At 44.9% G+C, this 23,358-nt stretch overlaps 1 protein-coding gene across 1 annotated transcript in view; it reads left to right on the top strand.

Moving 5' to 3' along the window:
• MAU2 (MAU2 sister chromatid cohesion factor) overlaps nucleotides 1–23,358 on the top strand; it is a 70,746-nt gene that overhangs the window by 13,195 nt on the left and 34,193 nt on the right. Inside the window, exons 6-9 of the mRNA XM_040417414.1 lie at nucleotides 9,004–9,031; nucleotides 15,678–15,833; nucleotides 19,317–19,463; nucleotides 23,151–23,241. Of these exons, the coding sequence (XP_040273348.1) occupies nucleotides 9,004–9,031; nucleotides 15,678–15,833; nucleotides 19,317–19,463; nucleotides 23,151–23,241 (422 nt within the window). The remainder of the gene's footprint in view (nucleotides 1–9,003; nucleotides 9,032–15,677; nucleotides 15,834–19,316; nucleotides 19,464–23,150; nucleotides 23,242–23,358) is intronic.

The following is a 23,358-nucleotide window of genomic DNA, read 5'->3' as shown; positions in this document are numbered from 1 at the left end:
GGTATTGTGCATTCTGCATTTTGCAGACCGCACATCGCCAGCACTTAATAGAAAATGCCTAATCTTGTCCACTATTGCGGACAAGAATTGGAATTGCGGACCAAGAAGTGCAGGTCCGCATTTCCGGATCCGGGCAGCACATCGTGCGGCCCCATAGAAATGAATGGGTCTGAAATTCCATTTCGCAAAATGCGGAATGGAATTGCGGATGTGTGAATGGAGCCTTAAGGGAATCACTCAGAACCCGTTCATTTAACTCGCCTCACATTGCGCAGTTAATAGCGATTGCGGCATCTGTGGGGTCAGGTAGAAGGGGGTGGGGGGCACTCCCTCTGCCTTCTGATGGGGGGGCACCAATTGGCTACCAGGATAACCTGGGGCATTCTGAAGGTTTCCAGACTTGTCATGGTTAACTGCCTGTAAAGCCATGCACAAGGCACAGCTCAAGCAGGCAGTGTCTCGAAATACCATAGACTGAAATACTACGTGTGAATGGACCCTTAGACCCCTTTCACACGGGCGAGTATTCCGCACTGAATCCTGACCTATTCATTTCTATGGGGCTGTGCACACGAGCAGTGATTTTTACGCATCACTTGTGCGTTGCGTGAAAATCGCAGCATGCTCCTCTTTGTGCGTTTTTCAGGTAACGCAGGCCCCATAGAAATGAATGGGGTTGCGCGAAAATCGCAAGCAAGTGTGGATGCGGTGCGATTTTTCACGCACTGTTGCTAGGTGATGATCTGGATGGGGACCCGATCATCATTATTATTTCCCCTTATAACATGGTTATAAGGGAAAATAATACCATTCTGAATACAGAATGCATAGTAAAATAGGGCTGGAGGGGTTAAAAAAAAATAATAAAAAATGAACTCTCCTTAATCCACTTGTTCGCGCAGCCGGCATCTCTTCTGTCTTCATCTGTGAGCAATAGGACCTTTGATGACGTCCATGGTGATGGATCATGTGATGAACGCAGTGACGTCATCAAAGGTCCTATTGCTCACAGAGGAAGACAGAAGAGAAGCCGGCTGCGCGAACAAGTGGATTAAGGTGAGTTAAATTATTAGTTTTTTTTAACCCCTCCAGCCCTATTGTACTATGCATTCTGTATTCAGAATGCTATTATTTTCCCTTATAACCATGTTATAAGGGGAAATAATACAATCTACACTACAACTAACCCAAACCTGAACTTCTGTGAAGAAGTTCGGGTCTGGGTACCACAGTCGGTTTTTATCACGCCTGTGCAAAACACATTGCACCCGCGCGATAAAAACTGAACATAGGAACGCAATCGCAGTCAAAACTGACTGCAATTGGGTACCTACTCGCGCGGGTTTGCCGCAATGCACCGGGACGCATCCGGACATGCCCGTGTGAAAGAGGCCTTAGAGTAAAATTTATTCTCTCAACTCCTGCTGGGAAAAGCTCAACAAGGTATATTTGTACTGCTCCCCCCCCCCCCCCCCCCCAGCCTTACCTACTGCTGTCACTGCTGATAGATTCCCTTTAAATTCTTTTGTGTAGTTCTTAACTAGCACTTTAGAATTAGAATGGTGTGGGAGCGGTGGTAATTGTTCTGTGTGTTTGCTGAATTCTGGATGGACTGCTAACTGCTAAGCTTCAGTCTGTTGGGATGAGAAATGCTGATTTATCTTCTTTTCTGCCCCTGCTCAGTTGAAGTACAAACATCTGGTGACTATTCTACTATGTCTTTGGACAGGGCCCATTTTTGTACTCTCACACTCTCACACACACACACACACACACACACACACACTTCATTTACTACCTCTTGTATTGGAAAACTAGAGAAAAATTATGTTGTGGGTTGAAACTGGAAAAAAATAACAGTTCCACTAAGGTTTTTAGGGTTTTGATATGATTTCAGTGGCTGCAAAAAATGACATGATGTACTTATTCTGTGAGTCATTACAATTACGCCGATACCAGATACCATATGTGGTTTTTATTTTTTTTACTACTTAAAAAAAAAAAAAGAAACTTTTAATAATTAAAACCTTTGTGAAAATAAGAATTTTTTATTTGCATCACCATTTTCTGACCATAACTTTTTTTTATATTTCAGTCTACAGAGCTCTATGGGGGCTTTTTTATTTTTTTTGCGGGCAAACTGTATTTTATTGGTAGTAGTTTGGGGTACGTATGACTTTTTGCTCCGTTTTTATTAGGGATGTCCCGATACCATTTTTTTAAGACTGAGTACAAGTACCGATACTTTTATTTAAGTACTCATCGATACCAATTACCGATACTAATTTTAACAATAAAATACACACACATGTATTTTCTGACCACTGACCAACCAAAAGGCCCAAAAACAGAACTATAACATTCCAAGGAGACGTTATACTACCGTATGGGGGCAGCCACAAGGAGACGTTATACTGTATGGGGCAGCCACAAGGAGACGTTATACCGTATGGGGGCAGCCACAAGGAGACGTTATACTGTATGGGGCAGCCACAAGGAGACGTTATACTGTATGGGGCAGCCACAAGGAGACGTTATACTACCGTATGGGGGCAGCCACAAGGAGACGTTATACTACCGTATGGGGGCAGCCACAAGGAGACGTTATACTACCGTATGGGGGCAGCCACAAGGAGACGTTATACTACCGTATGGGGGCAGCCACAAGGAGACGTTATACTACCGTATGGGGGCAGCCACAAGGAGACGTTATACTACCGTATGGGGGCAGCCACAAGGAGACGTTATACTACCGTATGGGGGCAGCCACAAGGAGACGTTATACTACCGTATGGGGGCAGCCACAAGGAGACGTTATACTACCGTATGGGGGCAGCCACAAGGAGACGTTATACTACCGTATGGGGGCAGCCACAAGGAGACGTTATACTACCGTATGGGGGCAGCCACAAGGAGACGTTATACTACCGTATGGGGGCAGCCACAAGGAGACGTTATACTACCGTATGGGGGCAGCCACAAGGAGACGTTATACTACCGTATGGGGGCAGCCACAAGGAGACGTTATACTACCGTATGGGGGCAGCCACAAGGAGACGTTATACTACCGTATGGGGGCAGCCACAAGGAGACGTTATACTACCGTATGGGGGCAGCCACAAGGAGACGTTATACTACCGTATGGGGGCAGCCACAAGGAGACGTTATACTACCGTATGGGGGCAGCCACAAGGAGACGTTATACTACCGTATGGGGGCAGCCACAAGGAGACGTTATACTACCGTATGGGGGCAGCCACAAGGAGACGTTATACTACCGTATGGGGGCAGCCACAAGGAGACGTTATACTACCGTATGGGGGCAGCCACAAGGAGACGTTATACTACCGTATGGGGGCAGCCACAAGGAGACGTTATACTACCGTATGGGGGCAGCCACAAGGAGACGTTATACTACCGTATGGGGGCAGCCACAAGGAGACGTTATACTACCGTATGGGGGCAGCCACAAGGAGACGTTACACTGTATGGGGGCGGCCACAAGGAGACGTTATACTGTATGGGGGCAGCCACAAGGAGACGTTACACTGTATGGGGGCAGCCACAAGGAGACGTTACACTGTATGGGGGCGGCCACAAGGAGACATTATACTGTATGGGGGGCAGCCACAAGGAGACGTTATACTGTATATGGGGGCAGCCACAAGGAGAGGTTATACTGTATGGGGGCAGCCACAAGGAGAGGTTATACTGTATGGGGGCAGCCACAAGGAGAGGTTATACTGTATGGGGGCAGCCACAAGGAGAGGTTATACTGTATGGGGGCAGCTACAAGGAGACGTTACACTGTATGGGGGGCAGCCACAAGGAGACGTTATACTGTATATGGGGGCAGCCACAAGGAGACGTTATACTGTATGGGGGCAGCCACAAGGAGAGGTTATACTGTATGGGGGCAGCTACAAGGAGACGTTACACTGTATGGGGGCCACAAGGAGACGCTACTGTAAGGAGTCAGGACAACATTTTTTGAAGCCCCTCCTCAGTATAATAGTCTTGTGGCCACCATACAGTAATGTATATTTCTTCTTGCCCTAATGCCTGCTTTTAGAGATCAATGTGCAGCTTGCAAGCAGGAAGGGAAGGACCAGGCCATAGAAGACAGACACTATCACCTTTAGAGGGACTCGCTCCTGGCAAACACAGCTCTGCTGCAGTGAATGCAGTGGAGCAGACTGATGTAATTACAATGTATAGTTATTGCAGGGACTCAGAGAATCGTCTGAGAGTTTATTAGTTAAAAGAATCTAATGAGTCAGAGACTGTGTCACCGAGTCCGTGCCAGGCTTCCTGCTCTGCTACATGCACCCTGTACACACCCAGCTCCACTACATGCTATGCTAATAATGCCCCCCCCCCTTCCCCCGGACGGACTTACAGGGATCCGCAGAGCAGGAAGCCTGGCACGGACTCGGTGACACGGTCTGTGACTCATTGGATTCTTTTAACAAACTCTCAGACGATTCTCTGAGTCCCTGCACCCTGTGCTGTGAGTCAGTGCTGGTTGCCTCTGATTGGTTGGAGGGAGGGGCGGAGCTAGCTTCCACTCTAGGCTCCAATTACACTGCCTGCTGCTGCCTCTGAAGCTGTTAGCTGTGCGAGATGCAGGGGCAGGCCGCGGACAGACACAGAAGCGGCGCACAGGTATCGGCAGTGGTATCGGGGACATTTGCACGAGTACATGTACTCGTGCAAATGCCCGGTATCGATACCGATACTGGTATCGGGATCGGGACATCCCTAGTTTTTCTGCAATATTTTTGGGGAACAAGGAGGCCAAAAATGGTAAATTGATTTTTTTTATTTTTTTTGATATTTAAATAGTTTAGTATTAATAGCTTAATATTGGGACACAGTGATACCAATTATGTCTTTTTTTATTATTTTTTTTACACCTTTTAGTCCTGGTAGGGGACTTGGAACATTTGTTCTTCTGATCACTTGTCCCATAGACCAGAATAGAATAGTATTTCAGTCTATGGTATTTCGAGACACTGCCTGCTTGAGCTGTGCCTTGTGCATGGCTTTACAGGCAGTTAACCATGACAAGTCTGGAAACCTTCAGAATGCCCCAGGTTGTCATGGTAGCCAATTGGTGCCCCCTTCATTTAACTGTGGGGCACCCATCAGAAGGCAGAGGGAGCCCCCCCACCCCCTTCTACCTGAACCCACAGATGCCGCAATCGCTATTAACTGCGGAATGTGAGGGGGGGTTAAATGAACGGGTTCTGAGTCATTCCCTTAAGGCTCCATTAACACATCCGCAATTCCATTCCGCACTTCCGGGTCCGCAATTCCGATCCTGAAAAAAATAGAACATGTCCTATTCTTGTCCGCAATAGCGGACAAGAATAGGCATATTCTCTTAGTGCCGGCAATGTGCGGTCCGCAAAATGCGGAACGCACATTGCCGCTGTCCGTGTTTTGTGGATCCGCAAAACACACACTGATGTGTGAATGGGACCCTAAGTATAATGATGTACATTATTATGCATTAAAGGGGTTGTTTGGGGTTCAAACCGACAACTCCAGTGCTTGGAACAGGTGCCCCATTAAAAAAAAAAAAAAAAAAAGCTGACCTGTCCGCAGCTCCATAGTTTCCATGCCGCGCTAGAAATGGCTTTAGGCTACCATCACATTTGCGTTTTTAATTCAGGTTTTGAGAGCTGGCAGAGAATCCCAAAAACCTGAATTAAACTGATCAGTTTTGTCCTAATGCATTCTGAATGTTGAGCATTCAGTTCAGGATGCATCAGTTCAGTCCCTCTTATGTCTTTTGGCCAGACAAAATACCGCAGCATGCTGCAGTGTTCTCTCCGGCCAAAAATACTGATCACTTGCCGGAATGTCGGATCCAGCATTAATTTCCATTGAAATGTATTAATGCCGGATCCGGCCCCAAGTGTTCCGGCAAAACGGATCTGGTTTTGTGGTCATGCGCAGACCTTTTAAAAATTAGAAAAAAAATAAATACTGGATCCTTTTTTCCGGATGACAACCGGAAAGACTGATCCGGTATTGAAATGCATTTGTGAGACGGATCCGTCTCACAAATGCATCAGTTTGCGTTCGGATTGCCAAATTCCGGCAACGGAACTGCCTGCCGGACTCCTCTGCCGCAAGTGTGAAAGTACCTGTAGTTGTTGAAAGTCAATAGTCTGTCATCCGTTTTTTTTCTGTAGCGTGACTTTGGCTACTTTCACACTAGTGTTAATATTTTCCGGTATTGAGATCAGTCATAGGGTCTCAATACTGGAGAAAAACGCTTCTGTTTTGTCACCATTCTTTGTCAATGGGGACAAAACATAACTGAACAGAATGGAATGCTCCAAAATGCACTCTGTTCCGTTCTCATACCGGAGAGCAAACCGCAGTTTGCTGCGGTTTGCTTTACGTCCTGGGATGTGTCCTCGTAATGGCCCCCAATGCAAGTCAATGGGAATGGATCCGTTTTCTCTGACACAATAGAAAACAGATCTGTCCACCATTGACTTTCAATGGAGTTCATGACTGATTCGTCTTAGGTATGTTAATGGATGCAGATGGCTGTATTTTCAGTAACTGAAGCGTTTTTGCTGAACCCTGCCAGATCCAGCAAAAAACGCTAGTGTGAAAGTAGCCTAACATTGATTTTCATGCCTGATCAGGTTTGTTCATTTTTGATTTAATACAACTGAATCCGGCCGAAACTGAGCCATCAGGATGTATTAAAGGCGGTATATCGGCCAGTACACTGGATGAGGTAAGAGGCTTACAGGGCGGGCCAAGCAAAGGCTGGGGAAGGGTTATGTGAGAAGACGGACGAGCTGCCTGGGCACTTACAGCCCGAATGCCGCCCCTGGGCACTTGCGAGTACATATGAATAAAACAGTTTTTTCCTCTAGTCAACATCAAAACAAAAGGAAACTGATTCCATTTGACTTATCTATAGTTATGCTACAGTACTATGTAAGCAGTGTATAATGGCATACTGTGGTGACAGACTCCTTTTTAAATGGCACAGATCCTTTTAATTCAGGGTTTGAGTTCCTCTGACGGATCTCAAAACTTGAATTAAAAACGCAGATGTGAAAGTAGCCTTAGTCACTGGCCTCAGCAGTCATATGTGCTGGAACGACACGACGCTAGAAGTAACGTGCTATTTAACTACAAGTGGCCGCAAAGGCAGTGATTGGCCTCAGCAATCACAAGATAAAGCCTGTCTGGTGGGGACCAGAAGTGACCAGGAAAAGGGTAGCACCATGTTGCATCAGATGGTCCCTGGTGACCAATTTATTGTTCTCTTTGAGAAAGCATTTACCATGCCTGACGTCTGTTAACACCATAATTGCCTGATCATACTGAATGTTGCTGCTGTAGGCAGCTGGACCCCATAAAGTGATCTTTCTTTTTAACCACCACCGGGTATAAGGTCTAGGGAGAAGGTATTGGTGACTAGGTCATGTGGTCATTTATCGCTCAAGTCATGTCCAGATTGTCTGTGAGGCAATAGATTGGGGTGGTCACTCTGCAGGCATGAGAAATGATGTCTTGCATGACTGCTTATTTCACTGTTTATTGGCCTAAATGTACCAGTTCTAGTTCATCAGTGTTGTACATGGACATCTTGTAGCCTCAGTTTTACTGAGGCTAAACTTATTATTAAGCATCCATTCACACATCCGCAGGTGTTTTATGGTCCGCAAACTGCGGATCCGCAGAACGAGGGGACCGGCCATGTGTCCGCATTTTGGGGACCGCACATGGCCTGCACTATGCCTATTCTTGTCATGCTCTATCTTTTTTGCGGGGGCTGCGGAATGTAACTATGAAATGAATGGGTCCGTACCCATTCTGCAAAATTGCAGAACGGATGCTTACCCGTCCATCTGGACGTGAGAATGGACCCTAAAAAGGTTGACTTATTTCTGAAGGAATTCTATAGCAGAACCAAAGTTGAATTCATAGAATTTTACTGTTCTTGTGTATATATAGGGTTGTGTGCAGAATGTGGAGGCTGTTAATGTGTTTTATTGAGTCTAGGAACTGTGAAATACTGTGCTCTCTATCTAAAATGGGGAGACCCTCTCTACTGATTGGCTGAAAGTAGTAACCTTACGTGCTCCTACTCCTTTTGAACCAGGGTCCAGTTGGGGGGACCTTTCAGTGGCTAGGACTCTGTCAACTTCTCTGTAGGCTGGAATCGTACGTGCAGTTTTTGAAACCAAGCCAAAAGTGGATCCACTTCTGACTTTGGCTCAAAAGGCAGCGTCAAAAACAGCGTATGTGATTCTACAGGCAGCATGTGCACTGCTGAAAATCTATGAAATTCTCTTTGCTCCAATATATAAAGTATGCCTGTGTATGTATAGTATTACTATATTTATAAACTGCTCCATATTTTATTACCAATTTTGCCTCCAATCTTAAAGGGGATCTCCAGGAATAATTTAAAATCGCAGCCAGCAACCTGTCCTAGAATGTTACACAGCTGCCTGGGAGGCGAGGGGGTGGTGCTTCACTACTCTGGCATTTGCATGTACTACATATTAGTGATGGTTCCTGTCAGGCTGCTCAGCCATGATGACATATCATAGGAAGGAGCACATCATTACCATCTACTGTAGAGCAGTGTAGTGAGGCCCCGCCACCTCACCCCCATAGGCAGCTCTTAAAGTGGAGGCAACCAATCCTGCTCACATTCTAGGAGAGTTAGCTGGCAGCCATTTTAAATCGTTCTCAGGCCCTTTAACACCAGTAAATATAATCTATTGATATCTGCTGTGTAAATTTACAACATTAACAGTGACCAGAGGACACGGCTGGCCGCATATTTCTAAGACACATCCTCCTGTGGCAGCCCACATAAGCACACAGTTTTTCGGAAAAATCGTGCAACCGTCGGATGCCACTGGTTGGCGTGGTTTGGCTGCAAGTGGGCAGCAGTCCAGTCTGACCATACCCTAAAACTGATGATCATTTTATATTTTGTTTTCTTCACAGAGCATTGTTCTTGCTGAGCAAAGGAATGGTAAGTATACATTTCGTAGTCATAAGATCCTAGCTGGAGTTGAATCCAAACCCACGAGGTTGTAAATTATTATAGTATTTAGTTGGGTTAAACTGGTGATCCTTTTAAAGGGGTTTTCCGGTAATTATTTTTTTAGCAATACTTAGTACAGAGCCCGCAAAGAGGGTGCATTGCTAATGCACAGCCGCCCTCCCTTCTTTTCTATGCTAGCTATGAAAATATATGAGCGTCGGCTTAGCCATTTCCATCACCCTTATAGAAATGAATGTAGCAGTGGCTGTGCTTTCGCTGTGCACTTCCCATTCATTTCAGTGGGACTTTGGAAAAAAGGCAGGTGTGCCGCTCTGCTTTTTTCAGTGCTCCCATAAGAGCTCAGTCTGCCCCCTGGCACTTTGTGGGCTCCGTTCTAAGAATAGGTGTTGGACCCTCACCTATCAGACATTGGGGTCCTATCCTAGCAATCTGCCCCAAATGTCCGAGATGGGAATACCCCTTTTAAATTTGCCAATCCTTTTAGTTGTCACTAGCCATAGATAATGTACATGATAGAGCAGGGCTCGACAAATCCCAGGCGCCAGGTCGCCATGGCGACTAGGAATTTAGTCCTGGCGCTTGGGTATTTGTCAGCCCGTTTTCAAAGGTGCCCGGGCGATGGGTGCGGAGCTGCCGTTCTGTCCGGAGGCAGCACCGTGTGAAACAGCTCCGTCACAGCACACAATAGCAGAGACGCTGGCAGCAGGGAGGGGAGGGGCTCGGGAGGAGTGTAATCTGATCCTAGAGTGGAAGCTGCTTCTGCCAGCCCCTCCCCTCCCTTCCCACCAACCAATCAGAGCTGAGGCAATGCAAGGACTAGCAGCTCTGAGTCACTGACACAAGTACAGGGAGTCTAAAGAATCGAATGAGTCACAGGTTAAAAGAATCTAAAGATCTGACTCATTCGATTCTTTGAGTTAACCACCTCCCGACCGCCTAACGCACGGATGCGTCCGGAAGGTGGTTGATTCATTCCTCCTGGACGCATCCGTGCGTCATCTCGCGAGACGCGAGATTTCCTGTGAACGCGCGCACACAGGCGCGCGCGCTCACAGGAACGGAAGGTAAGAGAGTTGATCTCCAGCCTGCCAGCGGCGATCGTTCGCTGGCAGGCTGGAGATGTGATTTTTTTAACCCCTAACAGGTATATTAGACGCTGTTTTGATAACAGCGTCTAATATACCTGCTACCTGGTCCTCTGGTGGTCCCCTTTGTTTGGATCGACCACCAGAGGACACAGGTAGCTCAGTAAAGTAGCACCAAGCACCACTACACTACACTACACCCCCCCCCCCGTCACTTATTAACCCCTTATTAGCACCTGATCACCCCATATAGACTCCCTGATCACCCCCCTGTCATTGATTACCCCCCTGTCATTGATCAACCCCCTGTAAAGCTCCATTCAGACGTCCGCATGATTTTTACGGATCCACTGATAGATGGATCGGATCCGCAAAACGCATCCGGACGTCTGAATGAAGCCTTACAGGGGCGTGATCAATGACTGTGGTTATCACCCCATATAGACTCCCTGATCACCCCCCTGTCATTGATTACACCCCTGTCATTGATTTCCCCCCTGTAAAGCTCCATTCAGACGTCCGCATGATTTTTACGGATCCACTGATAGATGGATCGGATCCGCAAAACGCATCCGGACGTCTGAATGAAGCCTTACAGGGGCGTGATCAATGACTGTGGTTATCACCCCATATAGACTCCCTGATCACCCCCCTGTCATTGATCACACCCCTGTCATTGATCACCCCCCTGTAAAGCTCCATTCAGACGTCCGCATGATTTTTACGGATGCACTGATAGATGGATCGGATCCGCAAAACGCATCCGGACGTCTGAATGAAGCCTTACAGGGGCATGATCAATGACTGTGGTGATCACCCCATATAGACTCCCTGATCACCCCCCTGTAAAGCTCCATTCAGATGTCCGCATGATTTTTACGGATGCACTGATAGATGGATCCGATCCGCAAAACGCATCCGGACGTCTGAATGAAGCCTTACAGGGGCATGATCAATGACTGTGGTGATCACCCCATATAGACTCCCTGATCACCCCCCTGTAAAGCTCCATTCAGATGTCCGCATGATTTTTACGGATGCACTAATAGATGGATCCGATCCGCAAAACGCATCCGGACGTCTGAATGAAGCCTTACAGGGGCATGATCAATGACTGTGGTGATCACCCCATATAGACTCCCTGATCACCCCCCTGTCATTGATTACACCCCTGTAAAGCTCCATTCAGACGTCCGCATGATTTTTACGGATCCACTGATAGATGGATCGGATCCGCAAAACGCATCCGGACGTCTGAATGAAGCCTTACAGGGGCATGATCAATGACTGTGGTGATCACCCCATATAGACTCCCTGATCACCCCCCTGTCATTGATCACCCCCCCTGTCATTGATCACCCCCCCTGTCATTGATCACCCCCCCTGTCATTGATCACCCCCCCTGTCATTGATCACCCCCCCTGTCATTGATCACCCCCCTGTCATTGATCACCCCCCCTGTCATTGATCACCCCCCCTGTCATTGATCACCCCCCCTGTCATTGATCACCCCCCCTGTCATTGATCACCCCCCCTGTCATTGATCACCCCCCTGTCATTGATCACCCCTCTGTAAGGCTCCATTCAGACATTTTTTTGGCCCAAGTTAGCGGAATTATTTTTTTTTTTTCTTACAAAGTCTCATATTCCACTAACTTGTGTCAAAAAATAAAATCTCACATGAACTCATCATACCCCTCACGGAATCCAAATGCGTAAAATTTTTTAGACATTTATATTCCAGACTTCTTCTCACGCTTTAGGGCCCCTAGAATGCCAGGGCAGTATAAATACCCCACATGTGACCCCATTTCGGAAAGAAGACACCCCCAGGTATTCCGTGAGGGGCATATTGAGTCCATGAAAGATTGAAATTTTTGTCCCAAGTTAGCGGAACGGGAGACTTTGTGAGAAAAAAATTAAAAATATCAATTTCCGCTAACTTGTGCCAAAATTTTTTTTTTTCTATGAACTCGCCATGCCCCTCATTGAATACCTTGGGGTGTCTTCTTTCCAAAATGGGGTCACATGTGGGGTATTTATACTGCCCTGGCATTCTAGGGGCCCCAAAGCGTGAGAAGAAGTCTGGTATCCAAATGTCTAAAAATGCCCTCCTAAAAGGAATTTGGGCACCTTTGCGCATCTAGGCTGCAAAAAAGTGTCACACATCTGGTATCGCCGTACTCAGGAGAAGTTGGGGAATGTGTTTTGGGGTGTCATTTTACATATACCCTTGCTGGGTGAGAGAAATATCTTGGTCAAATGCCAACTTTGTATAAAAAAATGGGAAAAGTTGTCTTTTGCCAAGATATTTCTCTCACCCAGCAAGGGTATATGTAAAATGACACCCCAAAACACATTCCCCAACTTCTCCTGAATACGGCGATACCACATGTGTGACACTTTTTTGCAGCCTAGGTGGGCAAAGGGGCCCATATTCCAAAGAGCACCTTTAGGATTTCACAGGTCATTTACCTACTTACCACACATTAGGGCCCCTGGAAAATGCCAGGGCAGTATAACTACCCCACAAGTGACCCCATTTTGGAAAGAAGACACCCCAAGGTATTCCGTGAGGGGCATGGCGAGTTCCTAGAATTTTTTATTTTTTGTCACAAGTTAGTGGAAAATGCTGATTTTTTTTTTTTTTTTTTTTTTTTTATACAAAGTCTCATATTCCACTAACTTGTGACAAAAAATAAAAACTTCCATGAACTCACTATGTCCATCAGCGAATACCTTGGGGTGTCTTCTTTCCAAAATGGGGTCACTTGTGGGGTAGTTATACTGCCCTGGCATTCTAGTGGCCCAAATGTGTGGTAAGGAGTTTGAAATCAAATTCTGTAATAAATGACCTGTGAAATCCGAAAGGTGCTCTTTGGAATATGGGCCCCTTTGCCCACCTAGGCTGCAAAAAAGTGTCACACATCTGGTATCTCCGTACTCAGGAGAAGGTGGGGAATGTGTTTTGGGGTGTCATTTTACATATACCCCTGCTGGGTGAGAGAAATATCTTGGCAAAAGACAACTTTTCCCATTTTTTTATACAAAGTTGGCATTTGACCAAGATATTTCTCTCACCCAGCATGGGTATATGTAAAAAGACACCCCAAAACACATTCCCCAACTTCTACTGAATACGGAGATACCAGATGTGTGACACTTTTTTGCAGCCTAGGTGGGCAAAGGGGCCCATATTCCAAAGAGCACCTTTCGGATTTCACAGGTCAATTTTTACAGAATTTGATTTCAAACTCCTTACCACACATTTGGGCCCCTAGAATGCCAGGGCAGTATAACTACCCCACAAGTGACCCCATTTTGGAAAGAAGAGACCCCAAGGTATTCGCTGATGGGCATAGTGAGTTCATGGAAGTTTTTATTTTTTGTCACAAGTTAGTGGAATATGAGACTTTGTATGAAAAAAAAAAAAAAAAAAAAAAATCATCATTTTCCACTAACTTGTGACAAAAAATAAAAAATTCTAGGAACTCGCCATGCCCCTTACGGAATACCTTGGGGTGTCTTCTTTCCAAAATGGGGTCACTTGTGGGGTAGTTATACTGCCCTGGCATTCTAGGGGCCCAAATGTGTGGTAAGGAGTTTGAAATCAAATTCAGTAAAAAATGACGAGTGAAATCCGAAAGGTGCTCTTTGGAATATGGGCCCCTTTGCCCACCTAGGCTGCAAAAAAGTGTCACACATCTGGTATCTCCGTACTCAGGAGAAGGTGGGGAATGTGTTTTGGGGTGTCATTTTATATATACCCATGCTGGGTGAGAGAAATATCTTGGCAAAAGACAACTTTTCCCATTTTTTTATACAAAGTTGTCATTTGACCAAGATATTTATCTCACCCAGCATGGGTATATGTAAAAAGACACCCCAAAACACATTCCTCAACTTCTCCTGAGTACGGCAATACCAGATGTGTGACACTTTTTTGCAGCCTAGGTGGGCAAAGGGGCCCATATTCCAAAGAGCACCTTTCGGATTTCACAGGTCATTTTTTACTGAATTTGATTTCAAACTCCTTACCACACATTTGGGCCCCTAGAATGCCAGGGCAGTATAACTACCCCACAAGTGACCCCATTTTGGAAAGAAGAGACCCCAAGGTATTTCGTGATGGGCATAGTGAGTTCATAGAACTTTTTATTTTTTGTCACAAGTTAGTGGAATATGAGACTTTGTAAGAAAAAAAAAAAAAAAAAAAAAAATCATCATTTTCCGCTAACTTGTGACAAAAAATAAAAAGTTCTATGAACTCACTATGCCCATCAGCGAATACCTTAGGGTGTGTACTTTCAGAAATGGGGTCATTTGTGGGGTGTTTGTACTGTCTGGGCATTGTAGAACCTCAGGAAACATGACAGGTGCTCAGAAAGTCAGAGCTGCTTCAAAAAGCGGAAATTCACATTTTTGTACCATAGTTTGTAAACGCTATAACTTTTACCCAAACCATTTTTTTTCTACCCAAACATTTTTTTTTTATCAAAGACATGTAGAACTATAAATTTAGAGCAAAATTTCTATATGGATGTCGTTTTTTTTTGCAAAATTTTACAACTGAAAGTGAAAAATGTCATTTTTTTGCAAAAAAATCGTTAAATTTCGATTAATAACAAAAAAAGTAAAAATGTCAGCAGCAATGAAATACCACCAAATGAAAGCTCTATTAGTGAGAAGAAAAGGAGGTAAAATTCATTTGGGTGGTAAGTTGCATGACCGAGCAATAAACGGTGAAAGTAGTGTAGGTCAGAAGTGTAAAAAGTGGCCTGGTCTTTCAGGGTGTTTAAGCACTGGGGGCTGAGGTGGTTAAAAGAACTGTCAGTCAGACTCTAGAACAGTTTACACTGAGGCTGATGCTTTTGCAGCAGTGATAAGATTAAGTGACAGGACACTTGAATTAACCCTTTAGGATCAAGTTTGAATTAACCCTTTAGGATCAAATTGGCTTCTCAAGGAGATCTATATGTTAAAGGCATCCCTTCTGTCTCATTCAGTAGCTATAGAACTAAGGGTACTTTCACACTTGCGGCAGGATGGATCTGGCAGGCTGTTCACCCTGTCGGATCCGTCCTTCCGCTGTTTCGCCGGACCGCAGCTCTGTCCCCATTGACTATAACGGGGGTGGAGCTCCGGCGCAGCACGGCAGTGCATGGTGAAAGGCCGCCGGACTAAAAGTACTGCATGTCCAACTTTTTAGTCCGGCGGCCTCTCACCGCGAACTGCCGTGCTGTGCCGGAGCTCCACCCCGTCCCCATTATAGTCAATAGGGTCCGGGGACGGAGTGGCGGTATATGTAACATGGCATACAGCATTATTGGGGGGGCTCTATGGAGAAGTGGGGGGGGGGAGCACTATGGGGGCACCTACTAGGGGCTTTATGACGCGGCTCCGCCTGGCTCCTAACTTTTTTAGCTGGCTCCTAGATTCCAAGGAAATTTGTCAAGCCCTGTGATAGAGCACGACAATTAATCTGTACCTGTCTAATGACATAATTGCATCTTTAATTTCTACTTTAGCTTTTGCTGATGGAACGAAAGCTACAAGAAGTACACCCCCTGCTCACTTTGTGTGGACAGATTGTGGAGAATTGGCAGGGCAATCCCATTCAGAAAGAGTCTTTACGGGTTTTCTTCCTGGTTCTTCAAGTGACACATTATTTGGATGCAGGACAGGTATGATTGAAAGTATCGGCCTCTTTACGCATTTCTATGATCACTGAAATCCAGGGAACCTGATACTTAAAAAGCATGATCCAAGAATAATAATCATTTTAAGGAGATGTGTTATTAGAAAATGATCTACTGTTTAAATTTAAGATATTTTAATTAAAAAAAAAAAAATATATATATATATATATATATATATATATATATATATATATATATATATACACACACACACACACTCAAAGAATTATTAGGAACACCTGTTCTATTTCTCATTAATGCAATTATCTAGTCAACCAATCACATGGCAGTTGCTTCAATGCATTTAGGGGGGTGGTCCTGGTCAAGACAATCTCCTGAACTCCAAACTGAATGTCAGAATGGGAAAGAAAGGTGATTTAAGCAATTTTGAGCGTGGCATGGTTGTTGGTGCCAGACGGGCCGGTCTGAGTATTTCACAATCTGCTCAGTTACTGGGATTTTCACGCACAACCATTTCTAGGGTTTACAAAGAATGGTGTGAAAAGGGAAAAACATCCAGTATGCGACAGTCCTGTGGGCAAAAATGCCTTGTGGATGCTAGAGGTCAGAGGAGAATGGGCCGACTGATTCAAGCTGATAGAAGAGCAACGTTGACTGAAATAACCACTCGTTACAACCGAGGTATGCAGCAAAGCATTTGTGAAGCCACAACACGCACAACCTTGAGGCGGATGGGCTACAACAGCAGAAGACCCCACCGGGTACCACTCATCTCCACTACAAATAGGAAAAAGCGGCTACAATTTGCACGAGCTCACCAAAATTGGACTGTTGAAGACTGGAAAAATGGTTTCTTGAACATGACAATGAGTTCACTGTACTAAAATGGCCCCCACAGTCACCAGATCTCAACCCAATAGAGCATCTTTGGGATGTGGTTGAACGGGAGCTTCGTGCCCTGGATGTACATCCCTCAAATCTCCATCAACTGCAAGATGCTATCCTATCAATATGGGCCAACGTTTCTAAAGAATGCTATCAGCACCTTGTTGAATCAATGCCACGTAGACTTAAGGCAGTTCTGAAGGCAAAAGGGGGTCCAACACCGTATTAGTATGGTGTTCCTAATAATTCTTTAGGTGTGTGTGTGTGTGTGTATATATGTGTGTGTGTGTGTGTATATATATATTTATTTTTTTTAATCCATGTCGTTATCTATATAAACCAGAAGTCTTGCAGTTTTCATTCTAGCTGCCACTAAGCCTGATAAGATGGCACTTTCTGCTGTGTACAGATCAATTTTCAGCAGTCATCAAATTGTCATCACAAGCAGAAGTACAATGAAAGATAAAACACAAGATCATACCCTTCATTATAGATGATAGTCACATACCTCTTCCCCCTCCGTGCACAGTGGTCTCTGCGAAGGTCACAGAGCATGCCTAGAAAGCATTCACTTTCCATTGAAATCAATGAACATCTTAAATCTACTGGTCCACATGGCTGTGGTAAAGCATGTGTTTGAATGCTGTTAACAGCTCAGGCGGAGTGGCTACCCTCATAATAATGTATAGAAAATCTACAAACCCAAAATAAAAACGGGTGTAAAAACTATTTCACTAATGTTTCACATAGTAGAAAAAAAAGATGCATTCCCTTTAAAGGGGTTGTCCGGGATTGGGGACATTGGTGTAAGTGTACAACAGTGACATAAATATTACACACATGCCTGTCCTACCTTTGCCACACATTTCTGATGGCCTGTTTTCATATCGCAAATTCTTAGCCGGAAGTGCCTATTTTCTTATAGTCAGTGACGTACCGGGTCCCTTGCTGGAGAGCGAAGCCTCCTCTTCCGCTTCGCAGGGAACCTGGTGATGTCAGCCTCAGTAATTATGCAGAGCGCACAGAGGGGCGCTATGTAGGCTGGAAGACATTGTGCTAAGCCACGCTCCTCCGGTCCGGTGACATCACCGGGCATAGCGCTTTCTAATGAATGAAGGAGGCAGAGCACTATGCTACTTAGCATAGAAAACTCCCATGTAAAATAGAGGCTAGTGGGACTAGGAGGAGTTTAGGGGCGTAACTATGGGGGAGGACTGTGCGGCTTGAGGCGGGATATGAATCAGGGGAGCGGATGCACGGAGGAGTGGATGATTTGCAGCTGGAGGCGGGATATGAATCAGGGGACCGGATGCACGGAGGAGTGGACGATTTGCAGCTGGAGGCGGGATATGAATCGGGGCAGATGCATGGAGGAGTGGACGATGTGTGGCTGGAGGCGGTATATGAATCGGCGGATGCACGGAGGAGTGGACGATGTGTGGCTGGAGGCGGGATATGAATCGGGGCGGATGCATGGAGGAGTGGACGATTTGCAGCTAGAGGCGTGATATGAATCGGGAGTGGACGATGTGCGGCAGGAGGCAAAATATGAATGAGGGGGGCAGATGCAGGGAGGAGTTGATAGACAGCTGAAACCAGGAGATGCTGCGCTGGGACCCGCAGTGTGGCAGGCAGTTATCACACACATAAACATTGATGTCAACAATCAGTGGGGACCGTCGGAGCCATGCAGAAGTGGAAAAAATACCTAAAAACATCGGGGGGGGGGGGGGGGGTCCTTGACTCTATTAATAGTGAGTGAGCTATTTAAAAAAATAAAAATTTGATCACGGACAACCCCTTTTTAAAAAATTAACTTTTCCCTTTCTGACCATACAGCCTTAGCTTATGTACTTTTATCATCTAATTTAGCATTTTTCTGGATCATTAGGTTTTTGTTGTTTTGTCTGTTATTCGCTTGATGGAAAAACCAATAAAACTCTTTAAAAAGAAAAATATTAATGCATCCATTTTAATGTTTTTTTTTGTATTTTTTTTTTTTTGTGTAGTTTATAAAACAATTGAGTAACTTTACAAAGCAGTATCCTTCAAGTCTATTCATATGAGCAAATTTGACATATTCTATGGCCCAATTATGGATTTATCTTGCCTGAACTCCCAGCGTCCTATATCCCTATGATGCTGTGAGTTGTTTTAATTTAAAACTGTGGATGGGCCGTGACTAGTGTTGATCGAATCAAGCTTCGGATCATCGATCTTAAGTAGATTTGGTCAAACACTTTGATTTTAATTCTGTCTCTGTACAGCATTAAAATTTATTTGCTCCATGGAGCTTAACGTCGTTTTACCTGAAGTCACGGTTTAAAAAAATTTTAAATTAGGAATACGAAGTCTGGCTTGGTACCAGGAGGGTACCAAACCTGACTTTGCTCAATTCACTTACGACTAGCCGTGACACATGGAGTAGTACAGACAGAGAATATGCCCTAAATACACGTGTAAGAATGTATGAGGGAATATCTGAAAACTCTGATGAAAAGGAATGCCTCAGATGTTGCTAAGTAGGATTCACCGTCCAGTGGCATTCTAGATCCTGCCACACACATTGATTGCTGTCAGTCTTCTGTACACTCATATTTTTTTTAAATTGCTCTATTGTAGGTGAAAAGTGTGAAGCCATGTCTCAAACAACTACAACAATGCATTCAAACCATTTCAACACTTCACGATGATGAAATTTTACCCAGCAATCCAGCTGATCTCTTCCACTGGCTGCCTAAAGAGCACATGTGTGTCCTAGTTTACCTGGTAAGTGTAAAATGAAAATGCTTACGCACTATTTCCATTACCATAGCTTTTATTTGTAGGTGTCTTTACTCTGACATCCATGCTGCGCATGCATCAACTAAAATGTACCGTTATTTGTTTAAATCAATGCTAAGGCCTTATTCACACAGCATAATTCTGGGCAATAGTTTGCATCAAGCCAAAATCAGCAGTTAAAAAAAAAAACTTGCCACAATTGATCAAAGATTGACCAATTGTAAACTCCTAGTGGTGCTTAGTCAATGATCACACAACCAAGGTGGTGCCCCCTTTATTTTGGGCTCAGCGGCATGGTCACATTAATACCCGATGGCATCTCCCTTTGCCCTGATGCAGGCTGCCACTCTGGCTTGACAAGTCATACAGATGCTGGGTGCCCTTGTGGTATGTCAGAACCTATAGTTCAGCCAAAGTTGTTGGCTGCTGTATATGGGAGATCTGTTGTCCCATCCAGTCTCAGAAATTCTGGGTGGGGGAGAGATTTGCCGATTAAACTGGAGAGGGGAGCTGCTGGATACCTTGAAGAGCACATTGTGTGGAACAGCTTTACCTTGTTGGAACACCACGTCTTCTGAGTAAAAAAGGCAGTAGGACTGATCTCATGATGTCCTAGACATACTGAAGGCTGATTAGTGTTCCTCCTATGAATACCAGACAGAAAAAGCCATGGTCCTGTGTGTTTGAACACTATATGCGTGATGGGAGTAGGTGTTCTTCAGCCTTCCTGCAAACTGATACGTTTTAGACGCCGGTCTTAATAACCCCTCCGCTGGCAGTGGGTCCGCCGAAGTTATAAAGAGGTGCTGCTACATAACTTTGGCGCATCCACCGCTGATCTAAATCTACGCCAGCCACCAAATACAGGTGAATTTTTGTTGGTAAATGACCCCCTGCATTAGCAGCAGGTTTTTATTTATTTTTTTCATTTTCTAGTAGTGTATATAAGAGGTGCAATTTTTTTTTTTTTTTTTTTTTTTTTTTTTTAAATTGGAGAATTTTAACTTACAAATATTCACCAAAATACTGCTGTGCAAGGTCTCTATCACACAAATCTGGTTTGGCGGTTTTGCAATTAAAAAATTTAATAAATGCCTTGGCCCCAAAAAACAAGACATTTGTGTCATATGAAATTGATGTGCCATAAAAGTTACATGTGTGTGCGTATATTTCATCTATTTCATTTAATGTTTGTGTGATAGTGACAGTATCCACTATAACAGTGACATCTACAGTACTCCGCCCCCTTAACAGTAACATCCACAGCGCCCTCCCCTTTATTAGTGACCTCCACAGTACCCCGTCTCGTTAACAGTGACCTTCACAACACCCCGCTCCCTTAACAGTGACCTCCATAGCGGACTGTCCCCTTAACTGTGACCTCCACAGTTCTCTGACCCCTTAACAGTGACCTCCACAGCAGCCGTCCTTTTATTAGTGACCTCCACAGTACCCCATCTCCTCAAGGTCTCATGTTGTTTTCTCGGCCTCCGTTCCGTTTTTTTTGCGGATAGGATGAGGACCCATTCATTTCAATGGGTCAGCAAAAAAATGCTGATAGTTCATCTGTTTGTGTTCCGCGTCCGTTGTTAGTGTTTCCCTTCAGCAAAAAAAATAGTGAATGTCCTACTTTTTTCACATTTGCGGACAAGGATAGGCATTTATTACAAGGGATCTGTGGAAAAAAACGGATCCTCCAAATAAAACGGATGCCGCATACGTTTTTTTGGCGGACACAAAAAAACAGTCGTGTGCATGAGGCCTAACAGTGATTTCCACAACAACCCGTCCCCTTAACAGTGGCCTCTACAGCAATCTGCCCCTTAACACTGACCTCCATATTGGACCGTCTCCTTAACTGTGACCTCCACAGCAGCCTGCCCCTAGGGTGGCCGGACAGTCCGGCTTTCAGACTCGCTCTCCTCCGTCCGGCGCAGGGCCTGGACAGACACAGGGATGTTCTTTTGAACAGCTCACTCTCAGAGAGCAGCACCGTGCTGTGTGAGCTGCAGGGAGAAAATCACCCTCTCACCCCTGCAGCTGGCAGAAGTTGATTTTTACCTTCAATTTTTCAATCCCCCGTCGGCTGCGGAGTGGGGGGGGGGGCCGGGCGTTGCCTAACTGGTTAGGGACGTGGCTTAGTGGGACCTGGGGGCGGATTTTTTAAGTCTGTCTTTTGAGGGTGGCCTAAATGGCCACCCTACCTGCCCCCTGAACTGTGACCTCCACAGCACTCCACTCCCTTAACAGTGTCATCCACAGTGCCCTGCCCCTTTTTAAAGCTAACCTGCAGCACTGAAGAAAAATGGCTGGGTTGTTATGGAAACCTGGAGTAAAACTGTGTGTATGTGGAGACTAAGGCCCCTTTCACACGGGCGAGTATTCCGCGCGGATGCGATGCGTGAGGTGAACGCATTGCACCCGCACTGAATACCGACCCATTCATTTCTATGGAGCTGTTCAGATGAGCGGTGATTTTCACGCATTACTTATGCGTTGCGTGAAAATCGCAGCATGCTCTATATTCTGCATTTTTCACGCAACGCAGGCCCCATAGAAGTGAATGGGGTTGCGTGAAAATCGCAAGCAAGTGCGGATGCGGTGCGATTTTCACGCACGGTTGCTAGGAGACGATCGGGATGGAGACCCGATCATTATTATTTTCCCTTATAACATGGTTATAAGGGAAAATAATAGCATTCTGAATACAGAATGCAAAGTAAAATAGGGCTGGAGGAGTTAAAAAAATAAATAAAATTTAACTCCCCTTAATCCACTTGATCGCGTCCCGGCATCTCCTTGTGTCTCCTTTGTTGAATAGGACCTGTGGTGAGCATTAAATACAGTTACAGGACCTTTGATGACGTCACTCCGTTTATCACATGGTACGTCACATGATCTTTTACCATGGTGATGGATCATGTGATGACCGGAGTGATGTCATCAAAAGTCCTGTAACTGTATTTAATGCTCACCACAGGTCCTATTCAACAAAGGAGACAGAAGTAGATGCCGGGCTGCGATCAAGTGGACTAAGGTGAGTTAAATTATTTTTTCTTTTTTTTTTAACCCCTCCAGCGCTGTTTTACTTTGCATTCTGTATTCAGAATGCTATTATTTTCCCTTTATAACCATGTTATAAGGGAAAATAATACAATCTACAGAACACCGATCCCAAGCCCGAACTTCTGTGAAGAAGTTCGGGTACCAAACATGCGTGATTTTTCTCACGCGCGTGCAAAACGCATTACAATATTTTGCACTCGCGCGGAAAAATCGCGGGTGTTCCTGCAACGCACCCGCACATTTTCTAAGGGCTTGCGAGCTTCTATTGGCTGATGAGGGACATATGACCGTGTGTATGGCAGTTGGGATATGAAGAGAAAGACCTGCAGCTTCTATTTTTGGGGAATATGTCAGGAATGGTACGTGCTAGAGAGCTGAGACCTGATCTAAAACCTTCCCGGACACCTGATGTATCTATGTGCCAAATTTGGTGATTTGTAAATGCAACGGTGCGGATTCCTTTAGCGGACATTCATACATACATACATACATATACATACACACACATATACTCAGCTTTATATATTAGATATATATGTATTTGCAGCTTCTTGGGTATACTCTTTAAATTTTCATGTGTTCTTTTTATTCTTTTGTATACGACAGGTGACAGTCATGCACTCCATGCAGGCAGGATATCTTGAGAAGGCTCAGAAATACACAGATAAGGCCCTAATGCAGCTGGAAAAGCTCAAAAGTAGGTTTAATTGCCTCTTTAAATAGCTGTTATATTGTGTTTAAAGGGAATTTGTTGCGTTAAATCCAGATATTGACACATTATTTAATTTATGAACATGATAATGTGAGCAACCAT

This window comes from Bufo bufo, chromosome 2 (genome assembly GCF_905171765.1).
Source record: "Bufo bufo chromosome 2, aBufBuf1.1, whole genome shotgun sequence".
Classification (NCBI taxonomy): Eukaryota; Metazoa; Chordata; class Amphibia; order Anura; family Bufonidae; genus Bufo; species Bufo bufo.
This window is presented reverse-complemented; position numbering and strand designations above follow the sequence as displayed.